Raw genomic sequence first — 27,485 nt, forward strand, 5'->3', positions numbered from 1 at the left:
TGAAATGTAAACCCAACCACAAATGTAGTCAGGACAGAGGAACACTTATCCAGAATGGAGAAAAATAACAAAGATTCAGAAATTCAATGGGACAGTGTTTATATCAAATAACCACATATTTCAGAAGGCAAAGCTTGAAGAACAAAGACACTTTCACTGTCTGGACATGCAGTTCACTCCCAATTTCAATTCCACTTTTTAACTTACTAATGAATAATGTGAAGTGAGTCTAATAACTCACTTAACTGTAACAATGATGATGACTAATGATTGGTGCTTATAAAATCTGATATAACTGATAACTTACAGAAAAACTACAGCCTCAGGACATTGTAATAATATTTTCAAGATCAATTATAGAATTTTTTCCCTCTTAAAATCTGTCTCCTTGAAGAAACATATTCCATCTTGAATATAATCCCTAAGAGCGAAAAAACTGACAGTTTGTGGAACTAGAGCTCATTGTTATCCTACATACATGAGAAATTTCTTTAGAGGCATCTATGTAAAATGCATATTTTAAGTCTTGAATTTGACCCAGTAAAGAAGTAAAAACCACTAAGACTGCTAAAAATCATCCTGAATTATAATCTATAATTTATATACCTTTAGAGTTGTGCTTAGAAAAATGGCCCAAGTTATCTTGTCTGCACCATATTTTTCAGACTCACAAAAATCTATCAATTTTGAGATCAATTAGGACTGTTGTACTGCTCCTGATGGTTGTTAAAACTTTTTCCATATTAAAAATAAAATGAATGGTTTTTGTATGAGTACACATTAGAACCAAGACATGGGCTACTGTTACAGCACATAATTAATGTGTACGATCCCAAGAAGATAAAGCAAATCTAACCTGTAAAGAGATATATATTTCCTTATATCGCTGTAGATGACTATACTCTCTCTAACCTCAAATTACTTCCTCAAACAAAGACCTCAATTTTTAAAAAATTTTCACTGAAACACAGTCAATTTACAATGTTGTGTTTGTTTCAGGTGTACAGTAAAGTGATTCACTTATACATACATATATATACACATATTTACACTCTTTTCCATTATAGTTATTATAAGATATTGAGTATCCTGTGATATATAGTAGGTCCTAGTTATATTTTATATATGGTGGTGTGTATATTTTAATCCCAAACTCCTAATTTGACCCTCTCCATATCCCCTTTGGTAATCAAGTTTGTTTTCTATGTCTGTGAGTTTATTTGTTTTGTAAATAAGTTCGTTCACATCCTTTTTTTTTAGATTCCATATATAAGTGCTATCATATGGTATTTGTCTTTCTCTGCAAAGAACTAAATTTTTAGCTGCCGGCTTCATGTGTCCAGCTGAATAATGTTTACAATACCACAAATTTAGTTCATCACTTTTGACACAACCACTTCCTCCTGGAGGAAAGCATCATGGTATACCAGAAGAATGTGTGATCTCCATCAGCTGGATGTGGGTGCAAATCACAGCTTTGCTTACCAATTCCAAGAAACCATGACATTAAAGAGTAATGTTTAAAACAAAGGAGATGGCATTATCTGGTGTGGAAAAAAATGACTCAGTGACAGATACTCAGAGGATGGTCAGCTATGCTAATAAAGGTTATGTCAGGAAAATGTAGTCTCTTTCTTTAAGTTCTTTATAGACAAGCTAGATAATTTTCTCTAAGACTTGGCTTAAGTAACAGCACTTAGAGGATTCTGACAGCCTTGATATGGTTGATTCCATAACTTTACCCTACTGGGAAAACAAAGTTATTTTTCCTTTTTGATGATAATATTTGCATAAACTTATCTGAGTCAGACAGATGTCACTTAGATAAACTAATCTATTGATAGATTAATAAAGATGATAACCGAAGGTCAAATAGGCTTAGAAGGGTTGCTGAAATCAAAAAGTTATCTTTCCTGAAGACAACTTCACCCTGAAAGGTGTTACAGCAGACAGTATAGTCCCAAACTTGGAAAAATTACATGGATGGCTCCGGGTGGATCCCTGAGAGCACCAAAGGGGATACAAGCTTTCTTGTTTTTAATCCCACTTACTGTCCAATAACGGCTTCCCAGGTGGCTCAGTGATCAAGAATCCTCCTGCCAATGCAGGAGACGAGGGTTTGATCCCTGGGTCAGAAAGATCCCCTAGAGGAGGAAATGGCAACCCATTCCACTATTCTTCCTGGGAAATCCCATGGACATTGGAGCCTGGCGGGCTGCAGATCATGGGGTCGCAAGAGAGTCAGACACAACTTAGTGACTGAAACAACTGTCTAATAAAGTCCACGAGGAACAAGGGGGGAAAGCCCAACAAAGTTTCCAGAGAAAAATTCAGTTTAGGTGCATGCATGCTATTTGAATGTAACCAAGGACTTTCCAAAGATTAAAGTGGTATCCTCATCAGCTGTTACATGAACACAGTGGGGGAAAAAAAAAGCCAAAATCAGTCAGACAAAATTATCAGGTCAAATCAAGATTTCTGTGGAAGACTAGTTTCAAGCAATTACCATTTTCTTAAAAGTATGTGGAAACAGAAATGCCAGCCGAAGATTCACTATTCAGAGAAGTTTTAGATGCCTAACAACTTATTAAAAAAACAAGCTCTCATGGATAACATGAGGACTTAATTTGAGTAGCTATTCAACGGAAGTCAAATGAAGTAGAGTCTTATTAATGAGTTAAGAACAATGAGGGACAAAGGTTGGGGAAGGAGCTGAAACAAGGCTGCAAAAGGCTTCTCCCTATCTGACATGATGAAAAGGAAAAGGGAGTCAGTGACTTGGAAAGAGAATATGAAGAATGAAAGTTGAAGAATCAGCTCATTCAGAAGTCAAGCCTGTGATACATGGTTATGATATGACATGATGGAAGTTTCTGGCCAGAACCTATTCACACAGAGCCTATGATTTGGAGATAACTCCAAATTTCTCATTTCTAGGATCCAAAGTACCCCCTGCAGAGGGCACAGCCTGGCTGCAGAGGGCAACAGGAAGAAACAGGAAGGCCATCTACTCTCCTCCATGAGCAAAGTCAGAATTCCTGAGAGTACGAAGAGGCTTCTGAGAGAAGGTGAGGTGTACGTGTGGTGCAGGAGGGGCTTCTCCTGAATAAACCACGTGATGATTAGGAGCTGGAGTAAGAGCCTGTGGATGGAAAGCTGATGGGGACAGGCCACTGGATCTTTGCACATCACAGACTTGAGAGCAGGACACCGAAAATGTTTTACGTTATCCTCACAAAAGAGATTTAAAAAATTTGAAAACGCCAGTGTCCCTCAGTCGTTTAGCACTGAATGCTGCTAGGAAGACAGAAAAACAGGCCTCTCGTGGAGAGCAGTTTCTGATGGAAGTAAGAACAGCATAAATCTTATCCCTACCTGATAGCTTCTTCCACAGACTGGCCAATAATATTAGAAGAAGGACCTGGCTGAGAGAGTGGTGTCAGGCTTATCACCCACTTCACAGGCTTGTAGTACTCATCACTGGAACTTAACAGATAAAATAGTGTGGTCAGGAAAATTATCTGCAAAACAAAGGACAGTATCTCCTAAAATACCACATTTGGAAACTACAGGAAGGAAACACAAGCGGAACCAAGAATATGCTTTACTGGGGAAGGCGTGCAACACGTGCTCGGCTGTGTGGACATACCAGCGACAGGACAAAGTTGAGGAGGGCAGTCCCGCTGTAGAAGAGAATGGTCAGGAGCGTGGTGATGGTGGAGAAGAGCAGACTCACGTTCCGGCTCATGACGACCCACAGAGACTCTAAGATCTGCAAACATTCGAACGACGCTCAGTAAGGAAAATGGTTAGGCAAATCATGGTGAACCTACTGCAAACAGTAGGCCACCATTAAAACATCCCTGCTGTAACACAGAAGTATATCTGATGATATAATGCTCTGTTTAAAAAACCAGACACAAAACGTTTATACACAGCATGATTATAACTATGTGAACATGGCACAGAGAAAAAATACCTACAGGAGAACATGCCAGAATGTACCCTGTGACTGGATGTAGCCTGTAGGACCACAAGTGCAGGCCAGGAAATCCTAATATCTGCTTATTAGTCACCTCCCCTACCACCTTGCCATCTCCAACTTAGAATAATCGAAAAATATAAAACATCACTTCAATGACCAGTAACGTCACAATAACAGAAACGAACCGAAGTCACAAAAACAAAATGAACAGATGGGGTCAGAGCTCTGCAACTGAAAATCTTTCCTCAGATAGATATGGCCCTATATTAAGACCTACTGAGTTCATTTGATCTACCAGCAAATTCACTAGAACCAGATATTAATACATGTTAAATATGACTGAAAGAAGATGTATAATGTTTATAGTACCCCTACATGTTTCCATTTCCTGTCTCTTCATGAATTTAAAGTCCTACTTGATAATGTCTGTTCTATTATTATCCCCAAGAGGACTACTATATCTACTATTGTGGGCAAGAATCCCTTAGAAGAAATGCAGTAGCCCTCATAGTCAACAAAAGAGTCCAAAATGCAGTACTTGAGTGCAGTCTCAAAAATGAAAGAATGATCTCTGTTCATTTCCAAGGCAAACCATTCAATATCACAGTAATCCAAGTCTATGTTCCAACCACTAATGCTGAAGAAGCTGAAGTTAAACGGTTCAGTGAAGTTCTATAAGACCTCCTAAAACTAACATGAAAAAAAAGATGTCCTTTTCATCACAGAGGACTGGAATGCAAAAGTAGGAAGTCAAGACATACCTGGAGTAACAGGCAAGTTTGGCCTTGGAGTACAAAATGAAGCAGGACAAAGGCTCACAGAGTACTGCCAAGGGAACACACTGGTCACACCAAACACCCTCTTTCCAACAACACAAGAGATGACTGAACACATGGACATCACTGGATGGTCAATACCTAAATCATATTGAGAGGACTATCCTCTCTTTTAATGAAAAACACGGAAGCAAGATGATCAGAAAAACACCATCCATCATAGCTTTCAAAATGCTTCCCTAAACCTCACAGCAAGGTAGTGAGGGAAGCAGTGGAGATGATATCATCTTTGTTTTACAGATATACTAACTGAAGCTCAAGGATTTTTTAAAATTTGCCCAAGGGCCTGAAGCTAATAAGTGGAACCAGAGCTGGGCACCAGAACTCCTAATATCTGTTTTATTTTGGTGCCCTTTTCAAAAGAGAAATTCTGTTTTCTGTCATATGTCCAAGTTATACCATCTGTTCTATGAAAGGCCTATCCATTCCTTTCCTGCCTCAAATGTACGACTTATAAAAGGCATATTTTGTTGTCCTCGATGTTTCTTGCAAACCTCAGCGCAGCCTTCATGAGAGGAGTTTGGAAGGCTAGTTTCATTTACAATAACTCCTTACATAAAATCTTGCAAATGCTTCATGATGCCTACAAAAATATGCATGACTGACTGTTTTGACCTTATGGGATAAAGAATGAATGAATAATGCCACTGATTCTAAGAAACAAACCAACAATGCCCTTACTTGTGATTTTGACAAGCATTCTTTTGGGGAATTCAGTCTTTTGGAATTTTTATTAAAAATTTTTTTAAAAAGTTTCTGGGTCAAACTGATAGGAAATACGCTGTGGTAATTCTTAAGAAATTAACGGAATACATTAACTGTAGACTGGTAGTTGCCAGCCACAATCCAGTAACTTTTCTATGTACTCAAAGGGATTAAGAAGAAAGGTTCAGAAAATAAGAAATAGATAATTGGGTATTATAAAACTAAAAAACTGAATCAAGGGCTGACCTTGACATTTCTTAAAATTTTTTCTGATGAGATAGGTGGTGATGTTAAAGAACGTGATTTTTTTTTAATACTGTATAATAAAATATGTCAATATTTAGAAATTAATGAACATTAATTCCAAATGACCAGTGCACATTACAAAATCATGTAAGGGTGAAAGATCCATTCCTAGCCAAGACAGATCCATGGACCCTAATATAAGAGAGTAGAAAAAGTTCACTGATAACACTTTCAAATTCCACACTGCAACTAACCTTAAAGAAATACCATCTGTTAAGTGTCAGAGTAGTATCAAAGAATTGTCCCAATGATCTGAAAAAGTTATTAAAAGACTTCCCTCTCTTTTCCAACTACATATCTGTGTGAGGCTGGATTTTCCTCACATACTTCAACCAAAACAACATATTCCAACAGACTTGAGTACAGGAACAAGTATGAGAATCCAGACATTAAATAGGTTTGCAAAAATGTAATGAAAGCCACTCTTATCACTAAATCATTATTTTGTTTTGGAAAATGGTTATTTTTCAAACACAAAAAGCATGTTCTTTATGTCAACAAGTAACGTTATATTTTAGTGATCTGTTAAATATTTTTAAAGTTCTCGGTTTTAACTGCTAATACAATAAATACCAATAGAATGCACATCAGCAAAAGCTCTTTGGAGTTCTCAGACCAAAAAGTTTGAGAGCCACTGGACTAGAGAAAACAGAGGGAAGGGATTATCAAAAGCAACATTCTTAGAACTGAAGGACATGAATTTCTAGATTTAACGTCAAACTATCACAGCTCTATTAGGCGACTGGGAGGATGGGAAAATGTGAGTGCAGGAATGGGCGAAGGGCCCAACAGAGTCTTAAGAAAACCCCAGGGGAGCAGTAAGGAGGCACTGAGAGCCTTGTATCTCCATCTTCCATGTCAGAAGCCGAAGATAACACTATGAAACCAAGGAAGAGCAGCACAAATATTATTTTAGAAATTTAGAGGTAAATACACAGAGAAAGTTAAAAGAATGCAGAGCTCTGGAGAATGAGACTGAAGGGGGAAGCACAGAGCAGGGGCAATGCTATTCACTATTTAACACCTTCAAGCATCTTTGACTTTTCAGCTATGGTCATCTCTTGTCCTGATAAAAATTAAAATTTAAAAACATCTAGCACAGCAAATCTCCACTTTTTAAAAAATTTTATTTTTTTAAAGACTTTTTTTTTTGATGTGGACCATTTTTTTTTTTTTTAACTCTTTATTGAATTTGCCACAACACTGCTTCCATTTTGTTTTGGTTTTTTGGCACCGAGGCACATGGGGTCCCCTAGCTCCTCAACTAGAAATCGAAGCTGTACCCTCTGCACTGGAAGGGCTTTTCCGAACCACTGGACCACCAGAGAAGTCCCAAACCTCCATTTCTATTAACATGATAAGAGTTACAAGTTTATTCACAAGAGAGGATTTCTCATCTCTGTGAAAAGTCACAGGCCGAGAGACCTCACGAAGTACGCTATGGAGTGAAACTCAGCAACACTGCAAACTGTTCCTTGCTGCCTCCGATCTTCTGGAAAGCAAGGCAGAGGTGGATGGCGCATGAAGGAAGGACAGGAGGGATGACAGAAATCTAAGCCTTTAAACATCCAGTCTCTCTATTGTAACTGGAACCACATTTCTATCTGCCAAAGGACTTCACCAACCAAAGGCGGCTTCCCTTGCTAGTGGTTCAACGAGGGGGATCCTGATCAGTCTAGGCAAGAGGACATCAGTCTCAGAACCCGGGAGCCACAGCATCGTGCGTGCTTCCTCAGTCAGCATCTCTTGGTTACTCTTCAACCACAGAGGAGGGATCAGGGGAGCTACACTCGAGGCCTATGGCTTTGGGACATCTTTCTGGTGCATTTAGAACTCTCAAAACTGCAAAATCTCAAGGCATTAAAAAACAGGGTGATGAAAGACATTTACAAGTGCGAAAAAAACCTGGGAATTAGAGTCTGTTTTTTCCTAAGTCCAATTTAGTTAAAAAATACTATTTCTTACCGAAAGAAACGTCTCGATGTTCTCGTGGACAAAGGACGCGATATCCTGCCAGTCGAGAATGTCCCCCAGCCAGCTATTCTGACGGCTTATGTGCAGCTTGTGCCCTCTGTGCCTTCCAGAGTGTGATACGTTCTGTGGAACAAAACAGTTCAGACATGAAATCCCCGTCCTAACCTGAAGACAAGAAGACACATAAATAGCCTACTTGGTTTCAGGTCCACTTGAGCAGTTTAGTAAATACACAGAGTTGAAAAACTTCGTATTATATCAGAAATTAACAAAGAACTCCATCAAAAAGACCCAAAATATATTTCTCTGTTTATATTCTAGCTACTGTGTCTCAGCCTAGCTTAAGTGCATCCCTCCTAAGCATGTTCATGAACACACTTTACTCATCAGTATATTCAATTGAACATGAACACAGCATATACTTTCATCTTATTTTCCCCCCCTTTCTCCCCTCTAACCTTTCTTTTAGTCTCCCATTTTTGCTTTTTCCCTCCTTTCCTCATCTACCATATTACTCTTCCAAAAAGCTAAAGAGAGCTGAGAGAAATAAAATATGAAAAAGTATAGCTAAAAGCAATATTAAATATAATGGTATGTATTAATCATATCTCAATAAAAGAGGGAAAAACAGAATATGAAAGAGAAGGGTACAAAGGAGAAATCTAACGTCTATCGGGAAAAGAATTACATTGGCAGATATGCAAGAATAACACATGTGGAAGGGTGATGAATAAACAAAGCGACTAGTAAGGTTAAAGTTTAGAAATAGAAGTAGATTCTTAACATTTTACATGTGTTTCCATTTTCGCACTTTTCCAAAAAACCCAGGGATGCCAATCTTCATTAGCAAAGAAAACATTAGGTCCTAGAAAAAGAGGTAAGCAATGCACTTACGCACTTATAAACCTATGCTTTTAAAACACTGACTGACCTCCCTGGACCATTCAGGAAGCTCCAAGTGGCTGAGGGACAGTAAAAGCTGTTTGTGTGTAAGCAGAAGCCCCAGAATTAGCAGAAGAAACAAGATACAACCTTCGTAATTGGCTCTTCAGCAGGTATCTACCCAGAGATTCCCCAGTTAGGTTTTGTTTGGTTCTAATATTTATTTATTTATCTGGCTCCACTGGATCTTAGTTGTAGCTTGTGGGGTCTTTAGTTGCGCCAGGCAAACTCTTAGTTGTGGCATGTGGGATCTAGGTCTCCGACAAGGGCTCAAAGCCAGGCCCCCTGCACTGGGAGCTCAGAGTCTTAACCACTGGACCACCAGGAGGTACTCCCAGTGAGTTTTAACTCTCAATTATTGAAAACCCACAAAACCCATCACCACTCCTTCAACTTCTCCTAGGCAAGAGCCAACAAAGGTCCATGTAGTCAAAGCTATGGTTTTTCCAGTAGTCATGTATGGACATGAGAGTTGGACTATAAAGAAAGCTGAGTGCAGAAGAATTGATACTTTTGAACTATGGTGTTGGAGAAGACTCTTGAGAGTCCCGTGGACTGCAAGGAGATCCAACCAGTCCATCCTAAAGGAAATCAGTCCTGAATATTCAATGGAAAGACTGATGCTAAAGCTGAAACTTCAATACTTTGGCCACCTGATGCAAAGAACTGACTCACTGGAAAAGATCCTGACACTGGGAAAGATTGAAGGAGGGAAGAGAAGGGGATGACAGAGGATGAGATGGTTGGATGGCATCACCGACTCAATGGACATGAGTTTGAGTAAGCTCCAGGAGTTGGTGATGGACAGGGAAGTCTGGCGTGCTGCAGTCCATGGGGTTGCAAAGAGTCGGACATGACTGAGCGACTGAACTGAACTGGCAAGAGCACACAATGCTCTTGCATTGTCACTGGGGAACGTATGCAAATGTTCAATTGCGCCCTCCTCCCCGTTACCCAAGCTAACTCTGCCCCACTCGATTTCTCTCCCCCTGCATCGGCATCTTCCACAGCACAGTCCCTGATGGCCCAAGGGCCCTGCCAACCCAGTGTACAGAATGGCCTGCATGACCACCTGCTTTCAAACAGTCGTTTTTATATTTAGTAAAAAATGATACTCATCAGTACAAGTAGCACTAAAGGTTTATTTAAAATAAAATAATTATCTCTAAACTTTCAGATCTATTTTAACTTCCTCAAAGACAAAGTTCTTAATTCCAGAGCTGTACTGTCCCAAATAGTAGCCACTACCCACTTGTGGCTACCGAGTACCTAAATGTAAAAGATAAACCAGATCTCTAACACTCAGAATGGAAAAGATTTAAATATAGAATCTCATCACTTTTTCATTCATTCCATATGGAAATGACATATATTGGGTATACTGTGTTAAGTAAAATACATTATTAAAATAAATTTCATCCATCCTTAGTTTTTTTTTTTTCTCTTTCTTTTTTTTAATGCAGCCACTAGAAAGTTAACATTACATATACGGCTTGCATCACACTTCTACTGTACAGATCTGGTTAAGAAGATGAGACACTGTTGAGTGCCGGGAGCCAGCGTGAGGAACTTCGCCCATGGCAAAGGTCATGAGGAAGGAGGCTCGGCATACGCAAAGGCGGGATCAAGCCTCAGGAGTCCCCCTGGGAATTCTCGAGCATCTACCCCGAAAACCAGAGTCTGCCTACTTTACTGCTTTGTGCTCTCACCTACACCTCTGACTTTACGGGGGGCTGTCCCCCACCACCTCTCTCTGAAAAAGAGTTAACTTACAGCTCCAGTTAATAAAGTTCCTGGGCGTGACAAGAGTGTTTCAACCTACAAACTCCTTTGGAAGTCCTCTAGCCTGCCTGAATAGGTTCTTCCAGCCACATGTGATTGTTCACAGCCTCCCAACCGTGAGAGGCATGAGATGTTCTAAACTGTCTAAATACAGATTCCTTTGAGCAGTTAAAGATTGATTAGAAATTGTATTGGTGAAGCATTTTTCACTTGTTGGGCCAGTGTTTACTGCTAAGTTTCCATATCCCTTACCTACTGTGTCCCTGGCAGTGTATTGATTAATATAATTGGTGTACAGGAATGTAAGTAGTAGCTTTAATGTTTGTAACCTTGGACCCTTGAGTTAATTCTTTTCTTGTTATAGCCCACCACACCTTTGCCCTATAGGAATGCAACTTTATCTAATGCTTTTGGAGGGTGGCACCTGACTTTAGAATGATCACCTTTAGAGAAAAATAAGTTTTCTGAAGAAAGGATCATAAAATGTTAACAGGCCTCTTGGCCAGAAGATGATGTAATTCACCTAAACTTTTGCATATGATAAGTTTGCAGGAAGAAAGCCTGGCTTACTGCTGACTCTACAGCCCTTCCCCCATTGTCCTCTATGCACAACTTAAGGTATAAAAACTACTTTGGAAAATAAAGTGCGGGCCTTGTTCACGGAAACTTGGTCTCCCCATGTCATTCTTTCACCTTCTGGCTGAATTCCCATCTGAAGCGTGGAGGCTCGTCAAGCCTACTAATTATGCCTGGGCTTCTAAGATTTGACCGGGGAGGCCTTAGTGTCTCCTCTCCTTCGGGAGAACGGGAGGACGCCTGTGGCCTACGTAGGTGATGCAAATTCCTTATTTTGGAATTTTATTAGCTTTCCACGTAAACCAAGTTATTCAGCCTCTATTCTCCACTGAATTCTCACTAAGCTATCCTTATTTGATCACTGTTTATATCTTTAATTCTATCGTATCCTGATCGCCGAAGCAGTCTCCCCTTCAAATTCCCTGGATCCACCGGGGCTGGCTGGACCCCAGTAGTAGAGGATAATGAAAAGCAGATAGAACACCGATAACAGAGAAACTGATGGTTCTGCCATGGAAGTTAATCATCAGTTCAAGCTGACTTTTAATGACCTGAGGTTTAAGACCTTGCAGCTTAAAAATGTCAAGAAATGAAATCCCCGTGTTAACACAATCAGACCTAGTCAATGAGTCCATAAAAGGACACTATTCATTTACAACTGAAGTCCTTAGCTAAAATAACTTACCTTTACAAACCAAGAATGATACAGCCTATCCCAAAGTTCTAGTACTTGTTTTTCAATTACGGCCGTATTATTCACCTTATCTCCGAGAATTTTATGAAGCTGGAAGGAATACAGATATAATCTGAGTTAGTGTTTCAGGCAACAATCCAGTAAAATTAATACATGCTGGTCTTTACATTTGTTCCAAATCAAACTAAAATGTCCCAGACTATTTAACTGCCTCCAACCACACTGTTCTTTCCTTAAACTCTACTCAGTATTTCCAGTAAATACTCTCTCTCCCATCTTTTTGCTTCTTTATTCTTTCCTTTATTCTTAGGTCTCTAGGAAAACTTCTTTAGGTCTTAAGAGAACAAAGCCATGCTTACTGACTTTTCTGATCTCATCTGCCCAGAGAAAAATCTTTCCCAAGTGACCCTGGTGCTCAACCATTATATGGAAGGGTCATGCTACATTTACCACTAGTATTAGAATTACCACACAACGTTAGGTGAAATTTTAGAACCTTAGCTATAAACGCAAGTCTCCCTTTGAATACGCTCAGAGATGTTAGGTCTCAGTGTGTTACTTGCTTAGTTGTGTCCGACTCTGCGACCCCATGGGACTGTGGCCCTCCAGGCTCCTGTGTCCATGGGGTTCTCCAGGCAAGAATGCGGGAGTGGGTAGCCATTCCCTTCTCTAGACCCAGGGATCTTCTTCCAGACCCAGGGATTGAACTCGGGTCTCCTGCACTGCAGGCAGATTCCTTACTGTCTGAGCCAGAGATGTCAGGTCTCAGAGTTATGACCAATTAGACTGGCTTCCGGGTTCGGGAAATCAAAAACACTAAGACAAGATAACTTGGAGAAAGCTAGTCATTATAGTATCTCATCCTACATGTTATGTATTATTAAAACCATACGGTAATCTTAAAGATGCTTTTAAAAAGACAATGATTTATTGCCCCACTTAATACAACTGCTGCCATTTTCCCCTCTGCAACCTTCTGCCTGCTTACACAGATACAGTTTAGAATTCTATATTTTCTTTTGCATCATAAGTATTTCATTTTTACTCTTCAACACTAACCTTTATTTTTATATGGTTTCGTATTAGCTAAGTTTTACTATTATTATTTAATCAATCATAGGACATAGAGATGGTTCCCAATTTATAATGTCACAAGTAACACTGCAATAAATATCTTTATGCAACTTTTTTATTACTAACATTAAGATAAACATACAGGAATCAAAGGAAATAAGCATTTTAATGACTCCAGTCAAACACTGCTAAACTGTCTTCTATAAGGACTATACCAATTAATACTTTCCAATGTTGTATGAAAGAACCAATTTTTCCCAAACCTTATGAACTGATAAATTATTAAATTATTAGATAATTTAATAGGTGTGAAATGGTAATAATTATTTATATTTTTCTTTAGTGATGAGAGTGACCATTTTCCATGTTGGTTTTCAATGTGTATTTCCTTTTGTGTGACCTAACCATATCTTTTGACCATTTAATACTGATCTTATAGACACCTGAACCAGTTTTTTGACATATTTGATACAAATATATCTGCTCAGTGTTTTCTCTTACATTTGATTTATTCACAAACCAAAGACAAATTAGTGAATATAAAAGCCATTCATCTTTGCATAGTATTTTAGTTTACAAATGGCTCTCACCTACATTCTATGACCTTTGCAACAATCTCAACAAAGTTGGACAGAAAAATGTTTGGTTAACCCTTTATTCTTTTAAAATGAGAAAACAGAAAGAATCTATGATAGGCCCAAGGTCATGCAGCTAAGAGTTGGAACTAAAAGTAGCAGAGTTAGGATCAAAAGCTGTCTAATAGTCTTTCATCTACAGCATATATAACCTATGGACAAAGAACACCTAACAGAGCAAATTATCCACAATAATTAAAACCCACCATTACCCCTATTCTAACTCTCCCTACTTATTTCACAATCATGGGGATTTAGTCTTTTTTAAAAAGTTTTATTTATTTATTCATCCATAATGTTTTTGGCTGTGCTGGGTCTTCATGGTTGTGGCGAGCAGGCGTTACTCTCTAGCTGTGGTGTGCGGGCTTCTCAAGGTGCTGGCTTCTCCTGTTGCCGAGCACTGGCGCCAGGCACACAGGCTACAGCAGTTGTGGCACACGGGCTTGGCTGCCCACAGCAGGTGGAATCTTCCCTGATCAGGGATGGAACCCGCGTCCCCTGCCTTGGCAGGCGGATTTTTAAACTGGACCACTAAGGAAGTCCTCTACTGACTTTAACTGTGTTTTTTGTATATTATGATTGTCAGATTCTCACAGTCCTATGACCCATTCTGTCAGCCTCTGGGATCTTTTACCAGAAGAAGCCTAAAATGGTCACAGCCAGCCTCCAGTTTTGGCTGCTTGCACAGTGGCCTTTACTGCAATAAAGCACTATTTCAAACTGACATCTCCTTTAGCTGTCTCACTCCCAGCACAACGGTGAATAACTAAAATACCACAACTATTAACTAAAAGGAGTTGCTGCTGTTTAATCGATAAGTCATGTCTGACTCTTTTGCAACTCCATGGATGGTAGCCCGCGAGGCTCCTCTGCCCATAGGATTTCCCAGGCAAGAATATTGGAATAGGTAGCCATTTCCTTCTCCGGGGGATCTTCTTGACCCAGGATCAAAGGCGCATCTCCTGCACTGGAGAGCAGATTCTTTACCACCGAGGCACCTGGGAAGCCTAACTCAAGAGAGAGTTCAGCAAAATTTTGCAGCGTGTTATAAAACACTCTATTCAAATTTGTGGTGCTATCAATCATAGCAGAACACTACAGACCCCAATTACCAGCCTGCACCATTGTATTATCAAAAGCCACAAGGAAGACCGGGCCAGAGAACTGAGTTTAACGGGCACAGCACCACTGCTACAAAAAATCACTGAAGCACACACCCCGCTGGAGGAATGAGATGCTCTTTTTATGTGGAACCCAATGCCACACTAAGAGCAGTCAGAATGCCCTCTGAGGGCGGTGTAACTTAAGGCAAACAGCCTAATCTACAAAAATAGGAGTAACTCAGAAGGCAAATGTCTGGTCCAACCTTGCTTGAAATCTTGGTAGCATGTGATACAACCAAGTCTTTCTTGAAACATTTTCTTCTGTAGGCCTCGCTGACACACAGGGTGCATCGCAGGGCTTCTCCTCCTCCACCTTCTCTGCTGGCTCACTTCTCTGGCCTTCAAAAGCCTAAGTGTGCAGGAAACTATGTCTGGTCCTCCTCAAGCCATACTCTCTCCTTAGGCCGCGATACAGGCTTAATGGTGTCCTCCACCTCTAAATTGTTATGTAAAGTCCTAACCCCCAGGACCCCAGAATGTGAGACTATTTGGAGACAGGGTCTTGAAGAAAGTAATCAAGTTAAAATGAGATCACTGAACGCTGAGGAACGAGCCAACTAGAGGGTTTGACTAGAACCATGACCATGAACAGAGGACATAGGAGATACAGCTGACAAAGTAGGCTGGAAGCACATAGAAAGTAACCTTCTCTGTTCATACCTAAACAAAGGCTATAAAAAACTTTTCTTCTTTCCTGAGTGTGGCATTCCGTCACCACCTAATTTTGGCCCTTTCTACACTGTAGTTCTTAGGATTCAATTCTTATATGACTCTTAGCTGGATTAGATCTGAGCTACCTCTGCAATGTCAATGACTCTTTAAAAAAAAAAAAAAATTTATTGAGATATAACTCACACACCTTACAATTCACCCATTTAGGTGCATAACTCAACAGTTTTTTTTTTTTTGCATTCACAGTTATGCAATCATTACCACAATCTATTTGGAACATTCTCAAGCCCCCAGAAGTTAACTCCATACTCACTAGTAATCACTCTTCCATTTCTTCCCAATCCCCTACCCTTGAAAACCACTACTCTATGTTTCTATAGATAAGCCTCTCACACATTTTATGTAAGTGGAATCATACTTATGTGGTCTTTTATGACTGCTTCTTTGATTTAGTAATGATTTCAAGGTTCATCCATGTTGTAAAATGTATCAGTACTTCCTTTTTATGGTCAAATAATAGTCCATTATACAGATATACCACATTTTATTTATCCATTCAATTCAATGGTTGTTTTTAGATATTATCCCTGTGCCTCCTAAATCAGGATCACAAATATTTTACAACTTTTTGTAGAAAAATCATGTCTCTTCCAAGGTCTTCCATTTTAGACTCTCAAGTATAAGGTTTCAAATCTATTTTTTCCTCTAAGTAATTAAAAATTTACTTTAAAATCTAAGGCACATTCTTCCAACTATCTAAATTCCCTTTATTATTTTCCCAAACAGGTAAGAATTCCAGAATGAAAGTTTCTCCTAAACAGATAATTCAAGAATTAAACACTATGTTATCCACAGTATACGTCAGGCAAACATACATCTAAACATCTAAAAGTCCTCTGCAACATTCGGTCTTCCTTCCATGATGGTTCTGAGAAGCATGTGCACACACAGTGGAGCCCTGACCAACACCGGTTTGAACAGTGCAGGTCCACTTACATGTGAATCGTTCTCACTAAATATGTGCTACAGTGGTACAAGATCTGTGGCTGGTGGAATCTAAGAATGCAAAACCAGGTAAGTGAGAGCCAACTGTAAAGTCAGAGACTTTTCAACTACAGGGAAGGTCAGCACCTCTAACCACCACATTGTTCAAGGTCAGGTGTACTTATCTTTTGTTTATTCAATAAATATTTTCTTTAAAACTTCCATGTGACAGTGGATTTCATTATCTGGTATGGACCCAGGAAAATCAGTAACACATCTTTCTCCTAACTTTTAACTTGACCATGAGTCTATCCTAGGTTAGCAGATTATTGTACGTATAGTGTAAATGGCAATCCACTCCAGTGTTCTTGCCTGGTGAATCCCAGGGACCGGTGAGCCTGGTGGGCTGCCGTCTATGGGGTCGCACAGAGTTGGACACGACTGAAGCGACTTAGCAACAGCAGCAGCAGTGTAATTTCCAAAAGGTGGCGCAGTGGTAAAGAATCCATCTGCCAGTGCAGGAGATACAAGAGATGCGGGCTTGATCCCTGGGTCGGGAAGATCCCCAGGAGGAAAAAATGGTAACCCACTCTAGTATTCTTGCCTGGAAAATTCCATGGACAGAGAAGCTTGGCAGGCCACAGTCCATGGGGTCACAAAGAGTCAGACACAGTTGAGCAACTGAGTAGGCATGTATACACAGTGTAATTTCTTTTGTTTTTTAGATGCTGAATTTGAATTTTAAACAGGGAATTTTTTGGCACACATCTCAGTGCAACAAGTTTTGGCAATCCCTAGATAATCCTAATTACCTCATACATTAAAACTATAAATTACCTTCATTTCCATAGGAAAAACTAGGGAAAAAAAGTGATGTCCCAAATCTGTATCATGGAGTCTGATCCTTAGCTACAAGAGCTGTGTCTTTTCCTCTGCCTTTCGTTTCCCCTTCACAAAACTTCAGTCAAACTCACCTCCTCAAGTACACTCCTATCTCTGTATCTTGGATCACATAAATACCCCTTCTTAAAATACACCCTTCCTTCTCTCTATTCATCCAGGATCTATCATTCCATTCCTTCACAGTTTATCTCAAGTGCCACATTAAAGCACTTAGATCAGCTCCGGGCACACACTTTTAGCATATCATAGTAGAAAGAGCAAAGGATTTAGAATTTCTACAGTCTGAAAGCAAGCTCTGCGATTTATTACATGACCAGTGGGAATTTACTTAAGTAAATTTACATAAGTCTGTTTCCTTGTCTATAAAGGGGGTAAAATAATTCAGACTACTCTAGGTTTCTTGGAAAGATTAAATGAAACAAATTGGAAACTGTCGAGTACAGTTATCAGCAGATAATAAAATTTAATAGGTGTTAATAATTTTTTCTCCACAAAGCCATATTTGATCAGCCAAGCTTAGTGATCATTCTGTCCTAATGTACAAACAATTAATCAGATCTATTTTGAACATGAAGCAAATCCCCAGCCTCTTGGATTGTTCAGGCTACCAGCAATTATCAATAGGACTGTCCAGATGGTTTTATTTCATCCTATGTTGACTGTTGATTTATAGATTTAAGCCTATTTCAATAACAGAAATTATAAACAGAATCTCCATTTTTGCTTTATCAAAGCAAGAAGTCACTACCAATGAAGACCCTGCAAAGAAAAAGCTGTGAAAATAGGCTCTTTCCTTACCTTGTGGGTTATCCATTCTCGTCCATACTGATATACGTTGTTGGCTGCAGAATTAAGGGCTCTTTGAACAACCTGAGCCTCAGGAAGCCAACTAATTCAAAATAAAGAAAGGAAAAATGAAAAACTGGTATAGTGTACTGCACCAGTAATCCCTGGAACTTAATTTTTTAAACAATCATTTACAATTTACGATTCTAAAACTTGCAGAGTATTTCCTAACAAATTACTGACTACCATGGGGGTAGTTAAAAAAAATAATAAAAGAGGAGGCCATACAATTTGTCATCAAGTTCAATTAGGTGAACAGCATAATCCTAGGAACACTCTCCACGAAAAAGTAAAAACCCTCTCACAGAAGCCAAATTAAACAAGTAGGCAAAGAGATCCTACAGGCGTTGGCAGACTTTTTTTTTCTGTAAAGGGCCAAGGCGTAAATATTTTAGGCTTTTCGGGACATATGATCTGTATCACAACTACTCAATTCTGTCTGCTTTTTTCTGCAGCCTTCAAATAGCCACAGACAACATGACATGAACAGGTGTAGGCTGTTCCAATAAATCTTTATGGAACAGGTGGTTGGATTTGGTTCTGAGCCGCAGTCTGCCAACTCTGCCACAAAAAATGATACAGTATGGGAAAGCTGCTGACTCTGCCATGGCGGGGATTTTCTTGAATCCCTTAACCTCTGATCCTGTTTCCTCATCTGTAAAATGGGGATAACGTCTTCAGCAAACAACATAATATAGGGGAAAGCTTAGTAAATCAAAGACATGTTGTATACTGTGAGACTCAATTCAATATTCAGACTTTCCCCTCTGCTCTCCTCCATCCCATTACGTGTCATTCTCATGCAAAAATGACAACATTCAACAAAGTTTTGCAAACTCTTCTCTCTTCTCTCTTCCAAGGTAACTGTACCAATGAAGATCATTTCATAAAAACAGACATAGAACCTAGGCCATTCATCTCTGTTTGTCAAAATTACATCCACCATCCCATTACATGTCATTCTCATGCAAAAATGACAACATTCACAAAGTTTTGGCAAACTCTTCTCTGGCCATCCATCTCTATTTTTGTCAAAATTACATTCTTACTTTGCCCACTCAGGATGATTTGCTAGAGTTTCATTAATCAAATTGCTTGTGACTTCAATCATGTGTACACTCTCTTGATGTACCTGTATTACGGACAGGAAAAGAGTATCAATAAAAATTAAACTCAATTTAACATTTATCTTTTATACTACTCTAGGAACAATGCTTTAAGCGTCAAGTAATTAGATATCTGAGTGTCAGTTAACTTAAGAGACCGCACTGAACAGCCACTATCCATAACAAGGCAACTCTAGATTGTTTTTTAACTCTGGGAGCTGTCGTTTTGTTTCAGTAAGCAAACAACTTAACCTGTAATAACTGCAAAGTTTGTCTTCCCTGTCATTAATGTCTCTGCTCAGTGTTTTTTATTTTTTGAAAACCCCAAGGGTCCCCCCTGAACCTGAAGAGCTAAACAGTCCGCCAAGAACGTTGCCATAAAGTTATGCTCCGACACTTCACACTCGGAAGCTGCATCCTTTCTAGCCTGAGATGTGTGAAACTTGAGAAATGTCATCAAAGGCACAACAAATGTGCAAATCTCCCCAGGCTTTCAAAATTCACCGGATACCTTAGGGTCTCCCATATACCATTCTAAAATGTGATTTATTAATCTCAGCCCTTCTGTGCCTTTCTTGCTTCCAGAACCTCTCTCTTTAATTCACAGCTTCTCTGTTCCCAGTCCCAAACCAAATCCACCACAACCCATAAGAAAATCTGTAGGTTTTTTCTGCCCACACAAGGCAGGTGAAGATAAGTAATTCCAAGTAAAAAAGCCACAAACTACATGCTTTTATCAGATGCAGTAGCAGTTTTTCACAAGCAAACAGTCCTCAAATTATTGCCTAACTGATCATTTTTCAATGCCCTGATATGGTGTTTATAATAATTTTTATACCATTTAATTCTTGCTTTAGGTAGAAAGGAATTACCTAACATCCTCAACTCTGCTATTATCCCAAAATATACTAGGAACATGGAGGCAAAAAGGATTTTCTGACAAACTGGATATGCATGTATTAATAAAAGAAAAAAAGTAGTCAAGAATGACCCTGAGGCTTTTCACCTGAGCAAGCAGAATGAAGCTGTCACTTACTTGAAATGAGAAGAACAGACAAGCATGGGAAGGTCTGGGATTCAGTTCTGACATGTTATATTTGAGATGTCTATTAAGACATTCAAATGGATACTGTCATGGTGTTTTAGAGAAAGATCCTTTTATTAGCTAGGAGAATGAACTAGATAACCAGTAAGTTTCCTTCAAAAGCTCAGTTTGCATGAGTCCTAAACTACAAAGAAATGGTTCAGTAATAATTGTTATCAAAGTTCAGGGAAGCAAAAGCTCACTGAAGCATGCAATGAACAAAGGAAAAAAAAGATGAAACAATTGAGATGAGCAGGCAAGAAGACTCTACACAAAGGGACTAAGAAGGGAAAGTGGAATAGGAGAGGAAAGAGAGAAAAAAAAGGAAAAGAATTACATACTGGTGAAAGGTTTCTCTAAGAACTAGAAAAACATACAGAGGGAGGTTTAGGTGGAATATAACACAGACAAAGACAGACCTCTCAAGTCTGTAGAGCCTAAATAAGTGACTATACATGATTAAAATCCAAAGAAAAGGTAAAAACTGCATTTTAACTGAAACAGGTATAGAGAGAGCAGGTTGTTAGAAGCAAATGATAAAATCAGGGCATACTGAGGCTAAGAGTGACTGAGAACAGGACTTCCAAGTAGAAAGTCAAATAGTAGGAAACAGTGTAATTCTTTAGTAAATTGCTGCATATTAGATTATCTATTGCTAATAGGTACATCTGCTGCTGCTGCTGCTAAGTCACCATATCTCTACAGCACTATATGAAAATGGTTCACATCCAGGATACCAGGTAAGCTTCACAATTTCTGGAAAACAACATATAAAAATCTGGGGTCCAGAGTTCAGTAGGGTCCAAATAAAATAAAGACTGTGATAGACTACAAAAGTTTTTTGAAAAGCTAGTAAGAGACAAAAAATTTAGCTGAACTTTGGAGAATGATTTTTTGATGAAAGAGGGGTAATAAGGACTAAATTTTTTTATATCCTCTCAAAATTCATCTGTTGAAAGCCTAACATCCAATGTTGATAGGTATAAGAGGTAGGGCCTTTGGGAAGTAATTAGGTCATGAGGGTGATGCTCTCATGATGGGACTGGTGGTGGTGGTTTAGTCGCTGTGGTGGTTTAGTCCCTAAGTCGTGTCCGACTCTTGTGACCCCATGGGCTGCAGCCCACCAGGCTCCCCTGTCAATAGCATTTTCCAGGCAAGAATACTGGAGTGGGTTGCCATTTTCTTCTCCAGGGGGTCTTCCCAATCCAGGGATCGAACCCAGGTCTCCTGCACTGCAGGCAGATTCTTTACTGACTGAGCTACCATGGAAGACCTGATGGAAGACACAATGGGATTAGCGTCCTTAAACGAAGAAATACAAAGATGTTCTTTCTCCCTATCATGTGAGAATACAAGGAGAAAATAGCCACCTATAAGCCAGGAACAGAGCCTTTACCAAGAAGCTGACCATGCTCACACTTTCATCCGGGGCTCTCAGCCTCCAGAACTATGAGAAATAAATGTTTGTTGTTTAAGGCACTTGGTGTATGGTATTCTGTTATAGCAGTCCAAACTAGTAAGGTGGAAAGGAAATGCAAGCTGGAAGGATCTGGAAAGTGAGAAATAGCTTAATGGTAAATCAGCAGAAAGAACAATGAGACATGAAGGAAGGAATCAAATTCTGATCAAGTGAACAGGATCTACGCTAGGAGTCATGGACCAGATCATAGTTCTCCTTTTGAGAGAAGAACCCACTTTTCCCTCAGTATCTCCATTTTTCATCTGCCATTTACCTCAGAGGATTTTTATGATAATAAAATTTAAATGATAAAAATACATTAGGCAAATTCATGGCAAAACCAGCAATACAAAAATCATAAATACTTTAAATGCTGTAATTATTTATAAGCAAAGTAACATTTCCTATGCATGCAACTGCTGGCTTCTTATCCATACAACAAATTCTAACAGTTAAAGAGTTTATTAATGGTGATAGCAATTGTTGTACTGTACCTTTGCAGTCAGGAGTAGGGCTAAAAGAAGTGTTCCTATCACTAACAAAAATATGATGAAAATGCTAATTATTTTGTCTAACATCTTCTCCAACCAGATGATCATCTGCACAGAAATGAGAAAGAGAATTAGTCATCTTTCAAGCACAGCTTAATAAAAACACATGTGCATTCAAACTTCATGAAGACAAAACAGGATATTCAGCATTGCAGAAACTATGGCATAATGATTAAAGCAGCGAAAGCTATAAGCCACTTTAGAAAATTAACTAACAATGTTAATTGTTGTTATAGAAAGAGCTTATTATTGTCACTTCTAAGAAAAGGCAATCAATTTGAGTATAACCTAAATCTATGCTTGGATTCTCATATTGTGGTATGTTGACATTTCAAATTAGAATTTACGATCTGATAAACATTCTAAACTAAATAATGACAATCCATTAGTGACCTCAAATCTCTACTGTCAATTAGCAAATAGATATGACTTTAGAAAAAGGATAACTCTTACAATACAGATATGTCCTAAACTATACAGATAAAACAGGAGCAAATTAAAATGGGAATTACATTCAAAATATTTTTTCCCTTTAGTGTCATCAGGGTTACAAATAACATCTATTGTTAAGGTAGTGATAAATACCAATTTCAGAATAATAGCTACCCTGGAAGCAAAAGGGCTGGGACACGGATGCACAGTCAGGGAGGGGCACACAAGAGACTTCAGCTGCACAGGTAATATTTTTTCACACTGGAAGGCAGGCATTTGGGTGCTCTTCTATCCTTTTATATTTGAAATACTTCATAATAAAATAAGAAATCCACTTGAAATTTCTATTCTTTTTAAACCATAAGCTTTATAACAAATTATAACTGACTATAAATAAAAAAGAATCATTAATGCAGTGGTTATCTCTTAATCCATAATTAAAATTATGCTTTTCCACAATACCACTAGACATTCTATTTTGAGTATAACTTCTCTCATCTTTCATAATCACAAATAATTCTACATTTTCTAAAACTTTTGCTTTCAGAATATCTAATCTGGACAGATTTTTAGAATTCCTGCCATTCAAAGCTACCAATTAACATTTCAAAAATACAACTAGACTGATGATTGAAATACCACAATGCACCCCTCCATCCCAACATGAGCACTGAGAGTAAGTTACTCTTCTTTTAAATATGAATTATGCTCTCCAAACAGTTAAACATCCAAGAGCAAAGAAGGATGGTTAAAACAGCATGTCTTCTAAAACATTTGCTTTCTATTCAAAGATTATAAGCTTGCACCTCCTTATCTTTCAGGAAGGACACTGTCACCAAGAGATCGATGCTACAGTGAACTCAAAGATAAACAGTGCATTTTTATCTTGACAATTACAGCTTTCAAACAGAAGAGTTAATTTTCAGTGCATGCTACCAAAGCATCAAAGACAACGCAGAGATTAAAAAAAGTAATAACAGGTTTCTAAGATATGGAAGGTCAGAGGTCATATTTTGAATGTAAGTTCTAAAATCAGTCAAAGTGAGAAGTATCACAATCAGAAACCAACTCAATATGTAGTTTTTGGGAGTTTCCTGAGCAAAGAGCTAGTGTTGCATGATTTCTCTTTGTATCTCCAAAACCTAACAGTGCACAGCATGTGGTAAAAGCTCAGTTAATACATATTTGAATAGGCAAAATAAAGAAAATATCAGAACTAAGATTGGATTGGTATTCACAAATTACAATTTCTGAAAATAACTTAGGAGCCACTTTTTTTTTTTTTTAGAAAATTCACATCCTGAAATACACTAACATAAAAGATGTTTTATTTGCAAAGTATCTGAAGTTATGTCTGAATGTTTTTAACATATAAAACATGGAATATTTACAAACACATTATGTACAACAACATTACAAAAGTCAAACTCTGTTTTCAAGCCAGGGTAGAATTTTCCTACCCCAAGCTCTATGCTCCTGCTGCTGCTAAGTCGCTTCAGTCATGTCCGACTCTGTGTGACCCCATAGACGGCAGCCCACCAGGCTCCGCCGTCCCTGGGATTCTCCAGGCAAGAACACTGGAGTGGGTTGCCATTTCCTTCTCCAGTGCATGAAAGTGAAAAATGAAAGTGAAGTTGCTCAGTCGTGTCCCACTCCTAGCGACCCCATGGACTGCAGCCTACCAGGCTCCTCTGTCCATGGGATTTTCCAGGCAAGAGTACTGCAGTGGGGTGCCGTTGCCTTCTCTATCTATATACCTAGGGAATGGAATAAGAGACACCTAAATAAAAATTTATTTTCAAGAGATAATACTGAGGGTTAGATGTTTTATTGAAAATTTAAAATACAGGCAGACACTGTTTTATTGTGTTTCCAATTTATTGTGCTTTGTAAATAACACGCTTTTTTACACATTGAAGGTTTGTGGCAACCCTGCATTGAGCAAGTACATTTGTGCCATTTATTCCAACAGTGTCTGCTTATTTTGTATCTCTATCACATTTTGGTAATTCTCCCAATATTTCAAACTTTTTTGTTATGATATGTACTATGGTGATTTGTAATCAGTGACTTTTGATGTTACTACCATAACTCACTGAGAGCTGAGATGATGTTTAGTCTTTTTTTTTTTTTTTTTTAGCAATAAAGTATTTTTAATTACGGTTTATACAATTTTGGGGACATAATGCTATTGCACATTTAATAGACTACATGTGTCCAACTCAGTCACCAACTTTTTACCACTGCACTACCTATTAAGCTCAATAGACTACAGTATGTGAAAGTGAAAGTCACTTAGTCGTGTCCGACTTTTTGCGACCCCATGGACCTGTATAATACAGTCCATGGAATCCTCCAGGCCAGAATACTGGAGTGGGTAGCCTTCCCTTCTCCAGAGGATCTTCCTGACCCAGGGATCTAACCCGGGTCTCCTGCATTGCTGGCAGGTTCTTTACCAACTGAGCTATCAGGGAAGTCCAGACTACGTATAGTACAAACAAATTTTATATGTACTGGGAACCCAAAGAAAACCATGTGACTTGCCTTATTGCAATATTCACTTTACTGCTGTGGTCTGGAACCCAACCCACAGCATTTCCAAGGCATGCCTGTAAATAAAATCGCTTAAGATGTTCCATACACAAGCAAAAGGTATGTGTATGGTGGGGGTCGGGGGGAGGTTTCTATTTACATGTGGCCAGCTAAGATAAGGTGAGAAAACAGGCAAAAAGGAAGACAGCAAAAGTGAAAGAGAAAAAAAAGAGGAAAAGAGAGACAGGAAAGACTTTAAAATGTGGAGAACTAAGGACCAATCAAGAAGAAACGATCAAAGAGGGTAGAAAACTTACGGAGGAAACGAACCCCCTAAAAGAGTGAATGGAACAAGACTCATAAGGAAACTGCAACTCACAGACACAGAGAAACGTGGTGAGAGGAAGCGAAGGAGAAGGGGCAGGGGATGAAGGAGAGAATTCGTAAAGAAATGCCAGAGGCGCTGTCCCATGAGGCTGTGCTCTGCTTTAACCAAGGGGAACCACACTGCCTGTCGGTCCCTACCCTGCTGCACTTATTTCCCAGTTTATTTTAGGTTTGAGATTTTATTTTCTAAAAGTAGAAGGGGAGTACTTTTAAAATGACATTCTGAATGTTTTAAGTATAAATAAAGGGCATGCATTTTTTTTAATGTAGAAATGTCAGTAAATACATAGTTATATCAAAAGATACTCTGAGGCTTCTGAACTGACTCACCTTCTTTATCAAGTTATGAAGAAATTGTCATTCCACTACTGAGTTTTCTATTCATTATTCTGGACGTGTAGATTTTTATTTTGCTTTGTTTTTCTTAACCTAATTCTAGCAGTCTCAGTGCAAATAATAAATACTGAGAAATAAAACAACTAAGTCTCAAGAAACAGTTACATTTGAATTAATCATAGCCCTGTTTCTCACCCTCACTTCTCTTGAATTAGTTTCTAATTCACTGCACTTGAACTTGGAATACCAATACCCAATGCTGCAAATTTTCTGCCCTTGGATGAAATATGTAACAAAACAGACTTAAACTTATTTATGTGCTTGCCCCGGGCACAGGCTCTCAGAAGTTAAAGCAGTTAGTCCAACTCTACACCAATACTTTACCTATGCTACACAGAATCATCAAAGAAAAGGAAAAGGTTGCCTGATCCCTTGAGAATCTTTTAAAACTAATTCACAATTAGTCAGCTATGAATTAGGTAACCTAACTCAAGTCACCAAAGGTTAAATCAGATTGAACCTAATGACTTTAGCTCTCCTTTCTCTCATCTCTTGAGAACAATTTCATTTCAGTAAAAACAAAGTGGGGAAATACATAAGACCACCTACTTTAATCAAAGTAAGAAAATATCAATTATTTTTGTAGCTCTATCACTTGCCAAGGATTGAACTCATTTACTCATATTTGTTTTGTAGAGCAGAGGTACACATAGCCATTTGTGTATGTGTGTTTGTATGTGTATGTGTGGTCACAGTGGTATGTGTGTATGCTGATTTTACACACTGTTTATTTTCAATCCAAAGTTTAAAAGTGTAATAAGCACTGTCAGTAAGTCTCCCCTTTCTTCTCTTTCAACAGAAAGAACGAAACTCTAATCTTTACACCCAAGAGCCTCATTTTGAACTATTTCTAAGAGGTAACACATTTTTCTTAAGGCCTGCTATAATGTTTTCACTGAAGATTTTTAAGGTCTTATTGTGTTTAATGATAATACACACGAATGATATCATCTTTGCTATCTGCCCTAGGGATCTGATAACACTGTCAGAACTACTGTATGTGTACTATATATCAAAGGTATGGTACTCCAAATCCTCCTAATCCAGAGGATTAGGTTTCATTTAAGTTACTGAAAATTCCATGCCGATCATGTGAGGCACTGACCATAGATACAACCTTACATTTTGGGAAATACATAAAATTAGATGTCACTGGCCATGACTACACCGTTTTCTGAGATAAAAAATAAAATTTTGAAACACTAGCTATAAAAAAAAAAAAGATAAAAAACACTATCGGCCAAGAGAATCATACAAATATTTCACAAGTCTTTTTTTAAAACTGTGGTGTTATTTATAGAAAAAGTAGCCATAAAGAGTTCTCTTTCCTTTTCAGTAACTTTTGCCTAAAATGCTCTCACACATCAAAGGAGACGAGAGCATCAGGCGGGGCCACACTATAGAGCTGAAAAGGTCTGGAGGCCGCTGTGGAAGAAGGATCATGAGACAGAACGCAACACA

General features: G+C 38.6%; 1 protein-coding gene across 2 annotated transcripts in view; it reads right to left on the minus strand.

The window, feature by feature from the left end:
• The window catches only part of TMEM245 (transmembrane protein 245), an 83,926-nt gene that overhangs the window by 26,972 nt on the left and 29,469 nt on the right, over window positions 1-27,485 (minus strand). For both annotated transcript variants that reach the window (XM_024996310.2, XM_002689911.6), the window contains 7 exons: window positions 22,221-22,325; window positions 19,127-19,209; window positions 18,030-18,120; window positions 11,792-11,890; window positions 7,798-7,929; window positions 3,650-3,772; window positions 3,376-3,521 (listed from right to left, as the gene is read on the minus strand). In XM_024996310.2, coding sequence (XP_024852078.1) covers window positions 3,376-3,521; window positions 3,650-3,772; window positions 7,798-7,929; window positions 11,792-11,890; window positions 18,030-18,120; window positions 19,127-19,209; window positions 22,221-22,325 — 779 coding nt within the window. The remainder of the gene's footprint in view (window positions 1-3,375; window positions 3,522-3,649; window positions 3,773-7,797; window positions 7,930-11,791; window positions 11,891-18,029; window positions 18,121-19,126; window positions 19,210-22,220; window positions 22,326-27,485) is intronic.

This window comes from Bos taurus, chromosome 8 (assembly GCF_002263795.3).
Source record: "Bos taurus isolate L1 Dominette 01449 registration number 42190680 breed Hereford chromosome 8, ARS-UCD2.0, whole genome shotgun sequence".
In the NCBI taxonomy this organism is placed as follows: Eukaryota; Metazoa; Chordata; class Mammalia; order Artiodactyla; family Bovidae; genus Bos; species Bos taurus.